The sequence below is a fragment of the Microchirus variegatus genome (assembly GCF_963457635.1).
Source record: "Microchirus variegatus genome assembly, chromosome: 7".
NCBI lineage: Eukaryota > Metazoa > Chordata > Actinopteri > Pleuronectiformes > Soleidae > Microchirus > Microchirus variegatus.
Window position 1 is genome coordinate 4,386,302 of NC_139808.1, and position 17,571 is coordinate 4,403,872.

Consider the following 17,571-nt stretch of genomic DNA (forward strand, 5'->3'; position numbering starts at 1 on the left):
ACCCCTAGAGGGAGAAGCTGAATATTAAATTATAGTTATTCATTTCTGATTTTGTGACTCGTCAAAGAAACTGAAAGAAAAAAAGTTCAGAAACTGTCACATTTGCAATTCTGAAAGTAGCTGTTGAATGTTTTTATGCTTTTATGATTTGACTTTCAGCATGGTTCATCGTGCCTTTTTAATTTTTTTATTGACGATAATTTACCCAGGAAACCATGGTTTGATTTGTTGTGTCAAAAAACCCCACAACTAAATATAATAAATTAAGAGGTGTCTGTTTGGATGAGTTCACATGACAGGATGTTTGATAAGCAACACTGATGGAGTGTCAGATTTGAAGTAGAAGTTCTTCTCTAATGCCATATACACAAAACAAAAAGATAAATGGATAAGATTCACATCAAGGTAAAATATCTTCAGCCATCAACTGTTGCCAACAGATGACAACTGGAGATGACTATTACACTAAATTCAGTTATGTGTTTTCACTCACCTGCTGTTCACAAAAGGCTGCTTTTGATAATCGCATAAAATGTTGTATGTAAATGAATGGATTCAGGAAAACTAAAATGTTAAAGTGCTTTTACTGCAAAACAAGAACAAGAAGTGTTGGATGTGTGGCTCAAGCTGAAAAAATGCTCCGTCAAAATGTGACAGTTATCAATGGTATCATGGAAATAATACCATTGATAACCAATCATTCCTGTTCAACTAAGTTCTCTTAGTAGTTAGTATTAAACCTGTTCCTAAGAAGTGATTTCCATAAATTAGATAAATATTATATGACTTAATTACATTGTAAAAATGGCAGAACTTATACTTGAATGCTTACTCAATCCCTTGGTGAGTTGATTGAAATTAGTTCACGTTAATGTCAGTCAAGACATAAACATGGCAGGTTTGTAGGAACGGATGATGGATGTGGGGGTGGGGGGTTGGCTGAGCAGAGGGAGACAAACTCACAACCTGAAATGTCACGCCGTGGGTATCACCCTTAGTCCTGCGCTCCTAGCACTCTGGGGAAACAAACACACATCCACCAATGAGAGGACAGTACACCGGAGCATGGTAGGAGATATCAAGATGAATTTGAAATCCAGTATGAACAGCAAAAACACACAAAGGAAAGAGAGGAAAATAACATAGCAGATAGCAAGAGAGAGAAAACAACACAAAAGACGCATCTTCAGAGGTGCCAACCTCCAGTGGAGATGCTCACAGTAAATTTATATAGAAAATACAATCCAAAACTTTGTTTCAGGATGGCACCACTGAAGCAAAGAGAGCAGAGAAGCAGACGGACAGAGATCTGACTCACGACCAGTAGTGGGAGGAGCAGTAGCAGCAGTAGTGCTTGTAGGAGAGGAAAGGGCATTGGACAAGGACATGTGACTAGGACTAGAAACATTGGTTACATCCTGGGTCTGGCTGGTGGTGGATGATTGGCGTCTCAGAGCCCCTGCCCCCTGAAAGGAGGTGCCACTCTTGAAGGTGTTGACTACTTCAATCTGTGGGAGGAGACCGGGACAGGAGAGGACAAATGGCTGCTCAGACTGACACAGACCAAATGAATACACAGGTTGATGGGCTGGGTGGTGGTGAGGGGGTGAGGGAGGGAGGGGTTCAAAGAGTCTCAGTCATGATGTCAGGGTGTCGTATGTATCCAAATCTGAATTTTTTTTTTCTTTTAAAACGTGACAGAAATTTAGGTGATCTGACACTTTTGAATTCAAACTCGTCAGTATATGATTTTATAATTTACAGACGCAGCCATCCTATTATTACAAGTCAAATTCAAATCCAGTACGCAGATGATTACAGTAGACAGGTTATGAATAAAGATTACCATTATTTAATCATTTCATTTGTGATGAAAGCCAAATTGTGAGCATAGGAAATCCAACTAGTTATAGAAGCGTGTGTTATGTGATGTTTCTTTTCTTCTCAAACAAATAAAATCCGATTTTCTTAAAAATCTAAATATGCATTCTAAACTCAGGTGGCTGCTTCTGTAAGCACACCATGTCAGAATAGTTTCACCCTGAACCATCAGTGAGTCATTAAACACCATAATAAACATAAAAAAAACACTCCTGAATATCACAGTGATGGTGGTCAGCAGAGTTCATATAACAGTGAGAATATGTTTCTGTGACTGTGACCAGGTGTCGAGATGTGACCATCGATCTTCCACACGGGTCCACACTGGCATTCACATCGAGGTCGGCAAGAGGAAACTGCATCTTCATGCACCTAAATAAGTCATCTTGAAATCAAAATCCTTTTATGGCTGTTACTAACATGTACAACATAACATGGGATTTCTTCTTGTGCCAAAGGTAATGTAAGAGGAAGACAAAAAGAAAAACAAAAATGTCATGTCAGAAAAAATAATCACAGTTTAAATGTTAAGTTGGTGTTTGTAGTTTACTTGATAAACACAGACATTTTATGTTAAATTTCAGGATCTTTTTGTTCACCGTGAAGAAAAAAAATTCAACATATGTCTTCCTTGTCCCTCACCTGAGTCTGAATGCGGTTGAGTCCTCTGAACCAGAGTATCTGTCCTCTCCTCAGCTCCCTCTCTGCGTGGTCAATCTCTTCGTTGTCTTCGTTTGCGTCCTCTTCTGGTAAATCGTCTTTCTTAGATAGCTGCCCGGCCCTTCGCAGGAAGCGTAACCTGCTATTGGGTATTGTGGATATGACCTGATGCAGACGGGAGACGAGACTTAGGGTCAATATGAAAAGTGATAGGCTGACAGAAGGGCTGTGCAAGGGGAAAACAAACCATATACACTACCGTTCAAAAGTTTGGGGACACCTATACAATTTTTTTGTGTTTTCCATTAAAAGTCACACTTTTATTCATCAAAAGAGTTGCAAAATTAATAGAAAATATAGTCAAGCCATTGACAAGATTATAAATAATGATTTCGTCAAAGAACCAGTAACACTGTTTTCAGCTGTGCTAACATTATTGCACAAGGGTTTTCTAATCATCCAATAGCCTTCTCACGCGATTAGCAAACACAATGTACCATTAGAAGACTGGAAATGGGCCTCTATACACCTATGCACATATTCCATTAAAAACCAGACATTTGCAACTAGAGTAGTCATTTACCACATTAACAATGTATAAAGTGTATTTCTGATTCATTTAATGTTAGATTCATTGAAAAAAAGTGCTTTCCCTTCAAAAATAAGGACATTTCTAAGTGACATTTCTAAGTGACCCCAAACTTTTGAACGGTAGTGCATAAAAAATTGTTGTTACCTGTCCCCAAATGAGCTCTCCAAGCCCGAGGAAAACACACCACATCCACTTTTCCAGATCCAGAGGTTTACAGCTGAATGGCTTCCCCCCAAACTGCACAATTGCAATCTACACAAAACAAAGATCAAGTTAGACTCAAACAGCGTGCCAACAAAAAAAAAAAAACAACACAGACATTTGCATCAGTTTACCTGAAGTGCAAAAGTGCCAAAAACAATAGAGCAGAAGATGGGGTTGTTGTGGATGCCATAAAACACATTCCTTTCCCCGTGGATTTTCCGAGCGTTCAGTTCATTAAATAGCTGCATCATGACAAAGGCGTTGAAGATGATGGTGTAGTGCTCAGACGGGGGAGCGTGCAGAGGTGCGTTACGGCCACTGTCAATGTCGAATAATCGTTCACCTGCAGGGGAAAAACAATCAGTTGGATGTTCTTAAGAGTGACCCATACAGAATATCTCTGGTATACTGCATAGTAAAATGACAGCCCATACCAACAAAGAGCAGTGTGAAGATGATGATGAGCTGGTAGACCGCATGTCCTAAGATGTTCTTTGTCATGGTGCTGGAGATGAGGGGCTTGTTGCGACCGTATGGCTTTCTCTTCAGCAGAGACTCAGTGGGAGGTTCGGTTGCCAAGGCCAGGGAGGCAAAAGTGTCCATTATCAGGTTCACCCACAACATCTGCACTGCCTTTAGGGGAGAGTCCTGAAGAAATGAAAGGAAACGTGTGAGAAGGCAATAACTGTAATGTAACCAGAAGTGAAAAGTAAGTAATTTAGTAAGTAATAATTACATACCTCCCTTTTATTCCCTTCTAAAACATGCAAATTTTAATGAATTTACTTCAATACTTTTGTGGAAGTTTCTGGGAATGTGTGCTTTTACTTTGAATTTGCCATGCAAGAAGGTCAGGTATAATCCCTAAGACTCAAGATATATTTTACATGAGACATTAATACTGTACTATTCTATCATTTGTGCTAATTCTGTTTTTTACAGTACTTCTATGGCTCTTCCTGGTGGAACATGCAAAACACAACAAGTGATAGTTACTGTACATCAGCTGCACTGATGGATATATTTATTTGTTGTTTCAACAACATTTCCAGGAATTATTTTTGAGTACCTCTTCTTCTCCTTGTAAGGTAATTAGAAAGCCACCACCAGAGAGCACAATTGAACTTGGAAAGTATTTGTTTAAATGGTATCACGATGTCAGAACACCTCAATAAGCTCTTTATTGTAGCCTTTCTAAATCTACATCTTCCCAGGCGCTGTTTTCAGCTCCTCACATGTATACACTTCCACATATATTATACGCTCCGTCACGCCATCTGACCTGTGTGATGCAGGCACCAGTGAAAGCGACTATGACGGCGACAACGTTGACAGTGAGCTGGAACTGAAGGAATTTAGAGATGCTATCGTAGACATTTCGGCCCCACATGACCGCCTTGACGATGCTGCTGAAGTTGTCGTCGGTCAGAATAATATCTGACGCCTCCTTGGCCACATCGGTTCCAGCAATCCCCTGAAAAAAGAACAAATACGGTGCAGTTAGAGCCACATGGATTATTATATACGACACAGAAACTTAAATAAACTGGACTGGAAGCACTTTGTCATGATTTGTGATTTTAATTAACCAGTGTAACCAGGCAGAAAGTCAATGATTTTCATACTTTATGGATACAAACTACTTTCACAAGGACCACACTGGTGTTCTCACAGCTGCCCGGGGATATGTGCAAAGATGGTGGACTGGATCAGCTAATTTTAATAACAGGAACTTTCAATGAGCTAGTCTGGGCAAAGATTTGCACAAAGCTATTGAAACACTGGTTTTCCAACTTCTGCAGTTGCCTGAGGGTATGTGGAAAGATGGGGAATTGGACCAGGTCACAAATAGTAGTGTTAATAACATCCAGTCAGTGTAAAATAATTTCATATATATGTAAAATGATAGGTGGTGGTTTCCATAAAGGGTTAATTACCCTTAACTGAAAGATTTATAGGAACATAAGGGTAGAGTACAAGGGCAGAAACAGAGGAATCTACAGACAACGAGCTAATACATGAACAGTTCCTAGAAACAACACACTGCGTTGTTTTGTTTTCAATCTAAGTAGGCTAAGTATTCCACTGCAGGGACACTAGGAGAATCCACTAGGGGGTGCTTGTAATCTAGACAGCCTGAGGCAGAGTGCCTGAGAAGTTACCCTCTGCATACTGCAGAGGTGAGGAAGACATCTGTGGGTGTTCTCAAACAAATCAAGAAACCAGCAAAAAAATAAATTAGGGGAAACATAATTGAAGGGGCTGCTTACCATGGCAAAGCCTACATCCGCTTTTTTCAAAGCAGGTCCGTCATTGGTGCCATCGCCTGTCACAGCCACCACCTGCCTCTGCGCTGACATTGTGCTGTCAATAATTCCTGTCAAACACACACAGGTGCACACACATTGAGTTAACATCAGAAATAAGGAATTAAAATACTTCAAACAGGGATCTTTGAATGTTCGGTTAAGCAAGAAAGGTTTTCATCATAATACTCCTTTAACAAAACACCTGTCAATTCAGTTTCATCTTTTACCTTTGACCAGTGTGTGTTTGTCAGTTGGGGAGGATCTGGCCAGAACTCGCAGCTTAGGCCAAACCTTGTCAATACGCTCCTGCTCCACCTGAACACACACAGAGACACACACACACACACAGGAGAACAAATAGTTGCAGTTTCTGTTTTTCTTTTCTCTCTCTTGACTCACACTGACAGCAGCTACAGTACCTCTCCTTTTTCATTGCGGATCCTCCTGTTGAACTCTTTGCCGTCGATACAGAGGAAGTCCTCTCCTGGGTGGATGATCCCACACTTGATGGCGATGGCCCTGGCTGTGTTTATGTTGTCTCCTGTCACCATGCGAACAGTGATGCCTGCACGCTGGCACTTCTGGATGGCGTCGGGCACCTAAGAAAAGTGTTCAGTATATTTTTTTAGAGGGTTGTCCGCTGAAGCTGAAAACGATATGACAGCAATGATGTGTGTTAGACAGTTGCACCTGCAGAGACAGGTGAAAGATGTCAAAAAAGCACTTTCATATGGCCAATAGTTAATATGAAGGTGATTGATAATGTAGCCATGTTATGGTTATACCAACAGCATCAACACAAATACTACTTTACTACTTCTGCCTTTGACCCTTGTTTCATTATCAATTTGCATAATGTAGCAATTATCTTTCCCCTCCAAACATTAGTCGCCTAATAAACACAAATATGACTGTATGGAAAATGATCATCTGTGGTAGAAACAGTGAGCAAAGGCACACGAGAGTATGAATTCAGAAACATGTCTTCCTCCTGATGAAGGTCAGTGTGGGCGAGCACTGATCTCCAAACCCACACATATACAAATGTGTGCACATACAGTATTCATATTCATTTGCACACACACACACACACAGACCTGCACACACATGCATATAGGCAGAAATATGCATTTTTTTCCACTTCCCTTCACAAACACTTGAGCATATGTCATATACACATGGGGGCATAATTGTGCTCATACAGGCACACAGTGTAACATACAGTAGATTGATGGTACATGAATCACGCACACGTACTGACCTGTGCATTAAATGAAGCCGCTCATGCACGTAATCGTGAAGGATTTATCTAATTTAACAGGGAGTGGATTACAAACTAAATCTACATGGTGGAGGACAGCAGGTCTTGAATAAGATAAATGTGTTTTTCACAGGTGAATGGCTATAAAATATGTAAGGAGACTCAATAGTGTCCAATAACATTGGAGTCAAGACCTCTTAACTGTAACTTCCAGTCTGCCTGTCTGTCATACCTGCTGTTTGGTTTACTCTGCTTACTTTTTTGGATTCCTAGTGCTCTGTTTGACTAATAAAACTAAAAGAGGAGGAGGAGAGGACAAGAGCAGACGCTTATTAAAAATACAGTCAGGTCCGACAAAGGGAGAGGATAAGAGGCTAGTAGGTGAGACTGAAAAACAAGCCTCCACTATGGATCTGGTTTCACTCTCATTTTCTCCGTTTCCCCTCCTTGTAGCCGTCTGCTTCTTCCTGCCCTCCCCTCCTCCCTCTGACGTGAATCTCATTGTGAATCGGTTTATCTTTCTCGGGTCTGTATCTCTCGTTCCCTCCTCACTTCTCTTGTCTCTCCAGGGGCAGTCAAACAGAGCAGCCATGCAGTTATTAAAAGAACATTGCATTCTGGAGGAAGAAATTAGAGACTAATAAACAAACCAAAACACATTTATGACTGCATGCAACCTTTTTAGCAGGGGTGGGGGGGGGGGGGGTCATCTAATTTCCAGTATTGACCAAGAAGCCTGGAAAGATGTGAGTGTAACGTAACAGCGTTGTACAGTGATGCACTGCTTTTCCACATTGATTATTAAAAATGTCAGATATTAAACGACTACTGTCAAAGTTGTCCTGCAATTGGATGTTTAATGTTCACTATGGAGCTGGTTTGATTTTAAATATGACATCCGTAAACAATAGAGTTGCAATTCCCTCTATCTTTTTTATATGATTACTCATCCGGACAATGATGGTTTCTCTTTGTGCTTCTTCTCCCTGTATTTATCCACCAATGTTCAGATGCTTACATAACTGTGTCAGGTGCATAGAAAAAGAGAGAGACAGGAGGATGGAGAGAGAGAGAGAGAGAGAGAGAGAGAGAGAGAGAGAGAGAGAGAGAGAGAGAGAGAGAGAGAGAGAGAGAGAGAGAGAGAGAGAGAGATAAGAGAAAATGAGGACAGACAGATAAAGTCAAAAGAAATAGAGCACCTGGAGAAATGTGGAAACTAAACCCTATAATACAGGGAGAGGTGGAAAGGAGACAAGATGATGGGGAGAGGTTGAATGAGAGACCTTGTCAAAGAATGAGGAGGGGGATGGAGAAAAAAAAAGATGAAAGGAGGTTGCTGAATAATGTAGAAGTCAGTTAGCTTTCTCGTACCTGCACAGAAGCTGTCAAATGAGGTCACTTTTCCTACCGTATACTTCTTTTAACCACACATTATGGGATAAAATATGTGCCATCATGAACTGAATTTGAATCCTTTATATCTTAATTTGAACCTGAATTGGACAATTTGAATAATTGCTTTTAAAATCTGAATTTGAATGGACCGGCAACATGTCCAGGGTGTACCCCGCCTTTTGGACGATTTGACCGGTAAAATATAGACAATAAGTATATGTACTAGGTGTAGGAAAGCTTCACTCACACACAATTGAAATCAATAATTCAGAAAGTTGAGGTTCATTCACAAGATTGATGTGAATTAAGGAGGATTTAAAAGTGTGATTACCGCAAAGCTAAATCTACCTAAAATCCAATGAAACGGATTAGGGAAATGAAGTGTAACATCTCTGAAATTAAGAAAAGTCACAATAAAACTGTGGCGTTGGTCCAGGTTCTGGATAGAAACTTCAATAAATATGGCCCAAAGCAGTCTCCAGCTTCATTGTTATTACTTATCTTCATTAACATTTCACTTTTCTCAGTCCGTTGCTTAAATATATTTTATGACATGCTGTCATTTATTAGCATCCATGTTACTTTGATAAGGTACGCACTTACAGTACAGACAGCTAACCCTAACTGTTTGCAAAAACTCAGCAGCACTCATTCACAGTTTGACAAACAAAACAAAGGCGACACTGTGCCTAATATTCCCCACTCTCCTACCTCTGGCCTGACAGGATCCTCTATCCCAACAACGCAGATGGCCGTGAGGTCACTGAGGATGTTGCCCTCGTCGTCCCAGTGTGGCTCAGGGTTGCTGGAGAAGTCACGGTACGCCACGCAGATGGTTCTCAGGCCGTCAGACGCCATGGGCTCAATCACCTTCTTCACCATCTCGTCCTTGTCCCGTGGACGGAAAACCCTCACTTCTCCCACCTCATTCAGGATATGACTGCATCTGTAGGTAGGAGTAGGAGTTCAAGGTTGGTGAGGATGGAGGTGTATGAACTACTGCTGTTGGTTTTTTGTGCTAAGACCATATTACCAAACATGGAAAACGATGATCATATGATACGATAAATGATTTCTTGCAACTGACATTACAGTTAAATCCACACTATATCAGCAAAACAGATGTGATTATAATATTGTTGTGGCTCTAAAGAAAATGTCTGCTTGCTCCTTCAGTGTTAGAGGGAAGCTTCATTACAGCCTCTCACATTTGTCTCATAATTACTCATCTGTTGTTGTGCAAAATATCACAATTACGTGACCTGGTAGTGGAAACTCATTCTTGCAGAGAGAATGTGCAATAGGTTGTGCTCTCAAATACGTTAAGCTCTTCAAAATGGATAATAAAAACACAGAAGTCCATTATTCTTCAGTACTGTAGATGTGTAACATCCTATGGACTCACTTTTTAAGCACGATCTCAGAGGCTCCTTTGCTGTACATGCGGAAACTCCCATCGGGCAATTTGACGACAGTGCTCATGGACTTTCGGACAGAGTTGAAGGTGTAGACTTTGTAAAGCTTTTCCTCTGGCAACTGGTTTCTTATTGTCTGATAATCCCGCTTCAGCCCCAAAACCAATCCCAGTAGGCTGCACTCTGTCTTGTTGCCCACCTGCTTCGGAAGACCACCTTCTTTATCTGGGGGCTAGAGAGAGAGGCACAAGAGTTTTTCTTTATTTTTTTCATTATAAATATACAGTTTATACATTTGTACTTCTAGTTTGTCTGCATTTTCTAACTACATTTTCCATCTGAGGTTGAGGAATAACCATTCTTTTACTGTGAACTATTCTTTTCATATCGTTCTTTAGTGTAGCGCGTCCAAAGAAGGCGTTGAAATAGCAGCTTGTGATAATTAACCAGCTAGCAGGTGAAAGGGTTGCGTTGTGTGGGAGGGTTTGGAGATGAGATAGATGGAATCAGATTTGGATGTTCTTATTTCAGGCATGCGGCTCAACCCTTCGCAGGCTGTAATTGTACATTTGGAAGTGGGTTTCGCCACGGTTCAGTAAACATCTTACTGTCAACGTGTCTGCGCGACAACACAGATCGTAAGCCTTCAGCACCGTATGTGATGCTTTTTTTTTTACACAACATATATACTGCATATATGGTAATTAATCTGCCAGATATAAAAACATGCTTATTTTGTTCTTTCTTCTTTAAGAAAGCAAAGAGGCAGCACATATTTGCCTAGCTGCAAAACCATACAGTACAATAAAAATAAAACTTTTCCCTGATAAACAATAATCTCTTCACTCTCAATATTGTTGTGAATGAATCTGCTAATGAGCGATTAATGTGTTTACATCCGAGAAGAAAGTCACAGGAGCTTTTTTTTTTATTACCAGCCGAGAGTATAATCTTCTATTGTGGGTTGTGTGCAAGGGAGTATGATATCTGTTCAAATCCGTGCTGTGTGTTCAGTTCAGCACACTTAATGTTCGCGCAAGTGTGCAAGTGTGAGCATGTGGTCGGCCTGTGGAAGATTCAGTGTTGCCATCGTAACACTGGGCAAAGCACACTTGTAAGGAGAGACTCGGGGAGGAGAGCGCGCTCTTGGGGATTCTTACTCTTTGGCTCTGATTCTCTCGCAGGATTCTTACTCATCACACTTCACATGTGCTTTAATCTTTCTCTTCCCCATTTTATCTTTTCCAGTCCATATTAATTCACATTTCCCAAGCGTCACTCCATTTACTCACTCTTCCCCCCCTCATAAGCATTCAGCATTTTTTGTCTTTAAAAATGCAGCTCCCATTATTGTTGATATATCACACACACACAGAGACTAGTGAAGACACTGATCCTCATCTGCTGTAATATTTCATGACATGCCTCTCCATATAATCACACTCTTCATGCTGATGGGGATTAATAAGATGTTCAGCATTGCTCACTTGAAATGCTGATCAAAGACTCAAGGCTGGTTAAGGAAGTAAGGCAGCAACAAATTATCTGAGAGTGTTAAAATTGCATATTAGTTAACTTTCTGAAACGGATAAAATATGACCAGTGTAATTACTGCAGGTATGAGGCAGCAGCTTGAAACTTTTAGTCTTTTCTGAAGTTCGCCATCATTTAAGTGAACAATTAGCAATAAAGTGATGTTCTTTCTTTTGAAAAATGATTGGAGAAGATCCAATTAAAGTGGGTAGAAAAAAAAAAAAATATAATAATACAAATAATGCCAGAAATTATTATTTAAAAAAAATACAAACCACATCTATGAACAGCTCCAGATGATGAACCAGGTTTTAGTGTCATGTGCTGTCAGAGAACTTTCCAGTTGATACATTGTGTCATCTTAATTGGAAATGATCACAATTGCTCAGTGAAATAATGTCAAAAATCATTATTAAACCATGTGAACAGTTGGTGTTGGTGTATAATGTTAATGTAAAGTCTGATTTAAGAGCTCTGTTAGGTGAAAGTGAGGCGAAAGCTTGTTTCCTATGGTCCTGCTCTGGAGAACCTACAGGAGAATAACTCGGTACATTTGACACCTTCACTCTCAGTACAAGAACAGCTTGTCAGGTACACTCTCCTTATTTAAAACACACACACACACACACACACACACACACACTGCACAACAGAACACAGTATGTCAAAAGCACACTGAACATAATGCTTTTGAGTACTGACTTGCCACTAAACAAACACCTTCAGACTGTGCTATTTACTCCCAAAATAGATTGAGTGCAGGCTTGTTATTCTGCCTCGAAAGAAGCCTCCAACTGAGTTTAGATTCAAAAGGACAGTTTGACATTTTGACTTTCTGGATTTTACTTTCTTCTATTGTTGTTTTCCTCACTCGGCTCTTTGTCACATGTGCAGTTGGAACGGTTGTTTTCAGTGGATGCGAATAATTAACTGTGTTAATGTGCCTTTTGGTGAGGTGACCGAAGATGTTACGTGATGTGGTCAGCATGTGCTTACTTAAAGATTTAACCCATTAAGGCCTGAAACGCCTGGAAAAAATGCCTGTCAAACCTATGGGTGATTTCAGAAAGGACCTCTAAAACCTGAGGTCCAATGCCTACTAAATGATTCATTTCTCAGCCTCTGTAGCAGATAGGAACACAATTCAAAAAATATTTGAGAGCTTACACCTGTGGCTTTCCTGGGAAATTTAGTTTATTTAGATAGATTTAAAGTGAATAACTTTTCAATTAAAAAACATTAAGAAAATAAAGTAGTCAGTGCCTTGATTTCGCCCTGATGGACTGTGAAGAACAAGAACAGCATGTAATGACTGTAACAGTCTGCTTCACATGTGACAGTGATAGTGCTTACAGCGCTGTGGCATCTGCAGGTAAATCCACTTTCACCCCTGGTGCGCGGTTGTAAACACTCCGTCGATTACGGTGGTAATTCTCCGCCTTCCGTCACTTTCAAAACCTTCAAACTCATCGTCTTTAACACCGACCTCGTCGTCTTCAAACATAATTATGTCTTAGCCATAAATCCCGGTCGATTGGTTCAGCGCGTTCAAAGTTATCAGCAATGATGTCATCGAAGCCGAGAAACTCCTCAAAATCACTGCCTTCAGAAATCTCTTCACTGTCAAAGTCCTCTACGTTTGCTCGAAGAAATTTCAAAACAATGTCACGAGAAACCATTATACCCCCCGAAAATTGACGTAAATCCGAAGAAATTGTCGTAGTACAAGGACAACGATTTCTTCCTTCGTGCTCAGACAATCTTCACATGTCCCTTCAGCTGCAGCTGCTATAATCTGGTCAAAGTCATCAAAACTCTCATTAATCATTAAAACCCTATCAGAGCACTTGCCCATGGTCACCTGGTAATTGGACATATCTGGATAATGTTCAGCTGTGTGTCTCCTCGACACAGAAGGGTATAAATACTTTATACAGAGTTTGTGGTAAATAACAGAATTAATGCCTGTTCCTAATGACCAGTGATTACATCAGGAAGACACTGCCTGTCATTGGTTAATGAGGGGATGGAACAAATGATCTCATCTGCTAACTGTTTGGGAGAATGGGCTTCCAACAACAACAACAGACCGACAACAAGCTAAACCAATCAATGTACATGACCACCTGTACAGCACAGGATGCATTATAGGTTTTAATCCTCACTTCACACAATATTTCATTGTCATTTTTGCTGTTGTGTTAGTGATGTATATGTTTGTATACTTTTAATCATAATCTGCATTTGTCTCAAATTTTGCCTTGAGGAAGTATTCTCACTGAGAGCATTAGAAGCATTATTTTGTCATGTGGGATGAGTGGTTCTACTTATTCTCATGCTTATCCCTTATAGCTGAAATTGACAACTCGTTTTCATTACTGTGATAAAAGTGAATGTGACAGTGTTATGTAATTGAAAACACCTTCTGAATGTCTCTATAGTATTCTCCTATAAACCTCAATTTCACGACATTCTTCATTTGTTATGAATTAACGTATAAATCAACTGCATTATTCTGTATTCAAAACAGAATAGTGTTCACTCATTCATCTCTTCAGGCAGCTGAATCTTTAAGATTGTGACTGGAACTGGAACCAAAACTAAAGTTGCCTCTTTAATTTCCCTTGTTTCATCAGCAAATAAAGCTGAAGAGTGCATGTGTCTGTTTGTATTTCGAGTTATGTAGGCTACGCTTTATTTGTGCCTCGTGTGAGACCACATTTTCATTCCTTTATTTAAAAGGGTACCAGGCACTACACCAGTGTCATTGCTGGCGTCAGACTTACTGTACTTGTTGTCATTTTCCCACTTCCCACATTGTTTAACACACTTACACCCAATTAATCGCTTCTGTGATTAATAAAAGAGAGGATATGAAACCATTTTGTACTGTGTGCCTGGGCATGTGGCAGACAGAAATACCACACCACCTTATTTAGTTTTGAGTTTCTGCAGCGGTTCTGCTTCACGTGGGTTTTTCTACGCACAACAACAGTTGTTGGCATAGGATGTGCAGCGTTGGCATGAATCAGCCACCGTTGGCATGTCCTTGCCTGGACGTGGTGAAGGACCAGATGCCCTCTCACTGGTCCTTTGGTGCACCCGCAGGCAAGGACATATGCCAGAGGGAGAGCTGGCAACTTCACTTCCTATTCGTCCCTGGGCTCGCCTTAATCCATCCCTCCTGTTCCTTCCCTCATTCTTGTCAACTACCTCTCCAGTTTCTTTCTTATTCTTTTCACACTCCTCCCTTTTCACCACACTACTGGTGCTCATGTTACATTTTTTTGTGGTTTGTCCATCTATCATTTTTCCTCTTAGTTTCCCTCTTTTTTCTTGCTCCAACCCTTTCCCCAATCCAGATGTATTTCTCACTGTCACCATCCTCCGGGTTCTTACATGCCATATCTACTCTCTTCACCTTTCCTCCTGTTCTCTCCATACACATAGGAGTGGATGACATTCTAGCTCTCCACATGAATGTACCAGCCAACTGGGCTAGGAACTGGAGGCGTGCTGGAGGGCAGTGATACAGCAGCAGCACTCTCCATGATGAGGACAAGTGGTTCCTAGCTCCGATTCTTGTACAAGTTCTTTCATCTTCTTTCTCAAATTCCACCTCTGACTTTTATTTCCTTCAAATATTATTTATTTGCCCCAGTGCTGCAGATATTAGATTTCTTTTCTAAAACAATCACACACACACACACACCGAGATCATGTAAACATAAAATACAATATGTAATATTTATCTTTAGCCTTACATGTAAAGCATTTTCATGTATAATAGAGAAGATAAGAGCCAAAGCAGGAGCATTTTTTTAAATATTCGTATTTTTAAATAAACAGATATACTGCATCCTCTCTATTCTTTTTTCAAATGCATGCAAACTACACAACTGAAGCGTGAACTGTCTGTGTGTTACAGTGTGTGTGTGTGTGTGTGTTGAGGCAATACCAGCTCCCAAGACACTCACACAGCTGTGCAAAACACATATGTGCTAAACACACACCAATATGCACAGTGTCACTGTGGTTGATGCGTGCGTGTGTGTGTGTGTGTGTGTGTGTGTGTGTGTGTGTGTGTGTGTGTGTGTGTGTGTGCACGCGTGTGTGTGTGTGTGTGTGTGTGTGCATCTGCACTTGACACTTTCCCTTGCTTGTGTATCCAGGGAAAACAGATGTGTTTGATATACTTGTTTGTATGTACTGTACTAATCTGGGCCCTTTTCAGAAAATGTAATACACAAGCTCATGATGCAGGTAAAAGCAATCAATCTCAGAGAGTGGGTCAGGAGAGATTTCAAAATTGTTGAGAGATTTTTCTAAAGATGTATATGTATATGTTTTAATAACACACATGAAATTAAGTTGTGATTCATTTTTTGTTCCAGTAGTGAAAAAAGTCTGAAATCCCTGAGTTGTAGTGTGTCATTTTTAAACTACATTATGATTACTATTGTTAATAAAAATATGAGGAAAAATACTTTGTATAAACGTGATACCTCTTTGACAACGTATTTGTGAACTTGTGAGTGTGCATATACTGTGTATGTGCCAGGTTTAGTAAATGCATAAAAATGTGTATTCATTTCACCCTCCAGCATGAGGTTTCTACACTTTGTGCTGACAGAGGAAGCAGAACTATACAAGTAGCTGTATTATGAAGCCAGAGAGGTAGTACGGGGGACTGATATAAGAATCAAAGCCTGCCTATTTGCCTTTGTGTGGTGGCCATCAAAGACTCGCAGAGCCATCCTTGCATCCCACAGGATTGGCCTCTTATATAAGAACATACCAGCCAGCATATTGCAGAAGTGGTGCTTAGGGAGTGAGGTTGGCTGGGGGAGGGAGGAAGGGATCCAATAAATATTCCTCAGAAATTTCCCTTTTTGCATCTTGCTTTGTGAGTTCATTTATTTCCATAATTAGATCTGCCCTTCTTCAACTTGCTTTTTGCTTGTTTGTTTGTTCTCTTCACACCAATTTAGAGCGCTCAGTGTAAAAAAAAATACATCCATGTCAACATGTACAGTACCATCCACCATTTATGAATTAAAATTCATGTTTGAATGTGTATTCACTGTGTGCATGCACGCTAATGGTTGTAAATGGAAGGTCACAAAAGGAAGGTTACATAAGCTGATATCATTAAAAGTTTACCATGAGTTTAACTTCCACTTTCATGCTTGAGGTAACCTCTTTTATGAATGAAGAAATTAAAAAGGGTCTAAAAGTGCCACCAAGTCTAAGCCGCACTCTGCCGGTACTTAATTCCGACAAGCTAAGCAGGTACAGTCGTCTGATGTAATGCTGCACAGCATTCCTCCAGGTATTTCAGAAAGGATAACATCTTGTTAATAGTAGAGAAATGCTGTGGCAAGGGGAAAACAAGGCAAAGTTGAGGTAACTACATTGCCTGTTTCTATCAACTGCATGTCTAACAAACCAGAGCTAATAGTGGAATCTCCAGCTCTCCATTGTAGACACAATGACTATTGCAAAATGATTGTGACTGTGCAAAATTCTAAGGACACCATTATATTTGTTGTTTTGAGAGTGCTATAATGACCCTCCAGTATAGTTATTTTCTCAGGCACTATTGGAACACAGAGGAAACAGGTATGCAATTATAAAATAACACATTTTTTCTCAAAAATAAATAACAAAGAGAGTGTTTAGTGTGACCTACCAGCACAAATTAATGTTACTTCTTAAACCTGGGTTTAACCTGGGTTGTTGTCCTATTTACTGTCAATATTATTATATTTATTCAAACCGTGCTTGAGCATTACATACACATGCTGCATGAGTTAAACTCATTGTAACATGTGTATGAGAGCAAGAGTACAAACCTGGTTAGGGCTAATATTTGAATTTGAATGTGAATGGTTAGGTTAGGGTTAGGGTTAAGCATTAACTGGTAATAGTAAAGGTTTTGTTTAGGCTGTATACACATGGTCTGACAACATCCTTATCTTGGCGATCTTCTCTTTTCTGGATATGCCTTATCACAATAAAACCTCTGCCAATGACAGGTTTTAGATTCTGTGATTACATAATACAACAGTTGGCCCATCCATCCATCCATTATCTACCGCTTTATCCTTCACCACAGGGTCGTGGGGGGTGCTGTGCCTATCTCAGCAGACATTGGGCGATAGGCGGGGTACACCCTGGACAGTTCGTCAGTCCATCACAGGGCCACATATAGAGACAAACAACCACTCACACACTCACACACTCACACACTCACACACTCACACACTCACACACACACTCACACCTACTCAATTTATAGTGACCAATTCACCTAATCCC

General features: G+C 40.2%; 1 protein-coding gene across 8 annotated transcripts in view; it reads right to left on the reverse strand.

The window, feature by feature from the left end:
- Positions 1-17,571, reverse strand: part of atp2b2 (ATPase plasma membrane Ca2+ transporting 2) — a gene marked incomplete at both ends in the record, with an annotated part of 53,658 nt that overhangs the window by 1,373 nt on the left and 34,714 nt on the right. For 6 of the 8 annotated variants that reach the window (XM_083893036.1, XM_083893035.1, XM_083893033.1 and 3 more), the window contains 10 exons: positions 2,524-2,706; positions 3,278-3,385; positions 3,469-3,680; positions 3,772-3,985; positions 4,620-4,811; positions 5,608-5,714; positions 5,874-5,961; positions 6,066-6,245; positions 9,014-9,248; positions 9,708-9,949. In XM_083893036.1, the coding sequence (XP_083749162.1) occupies positions 2,524-2,706; positions 3,278-3,385; positions 3,469-3,680; positions 3,772-3,985; positions 4,620-4,811; positions 5,608-5,714; positions 5,874-5,961; positions 6,066-6,245; positions 9,014-9,248; positions 9,708-9,949 (1,761 nt within the window). Of the gene's footprint in view, positions 1-1,415; positions 1,509-2,523; positions 2,707-3,277; positions 3,386-3,468; positions 3,681-3,771; positions 3,986-4,619; positions 4,812-5,607; positions 5,715-5,873; positions 5,962-6,065; positions 6,246-9,013; positions 9,249-9,707; positions 9,950-17,571 lie in introns of all 8 variants that reach the window. The other 2 variants (XM_083893034.1, XM_083893029.1) reach the window with 1 other exon arrangement.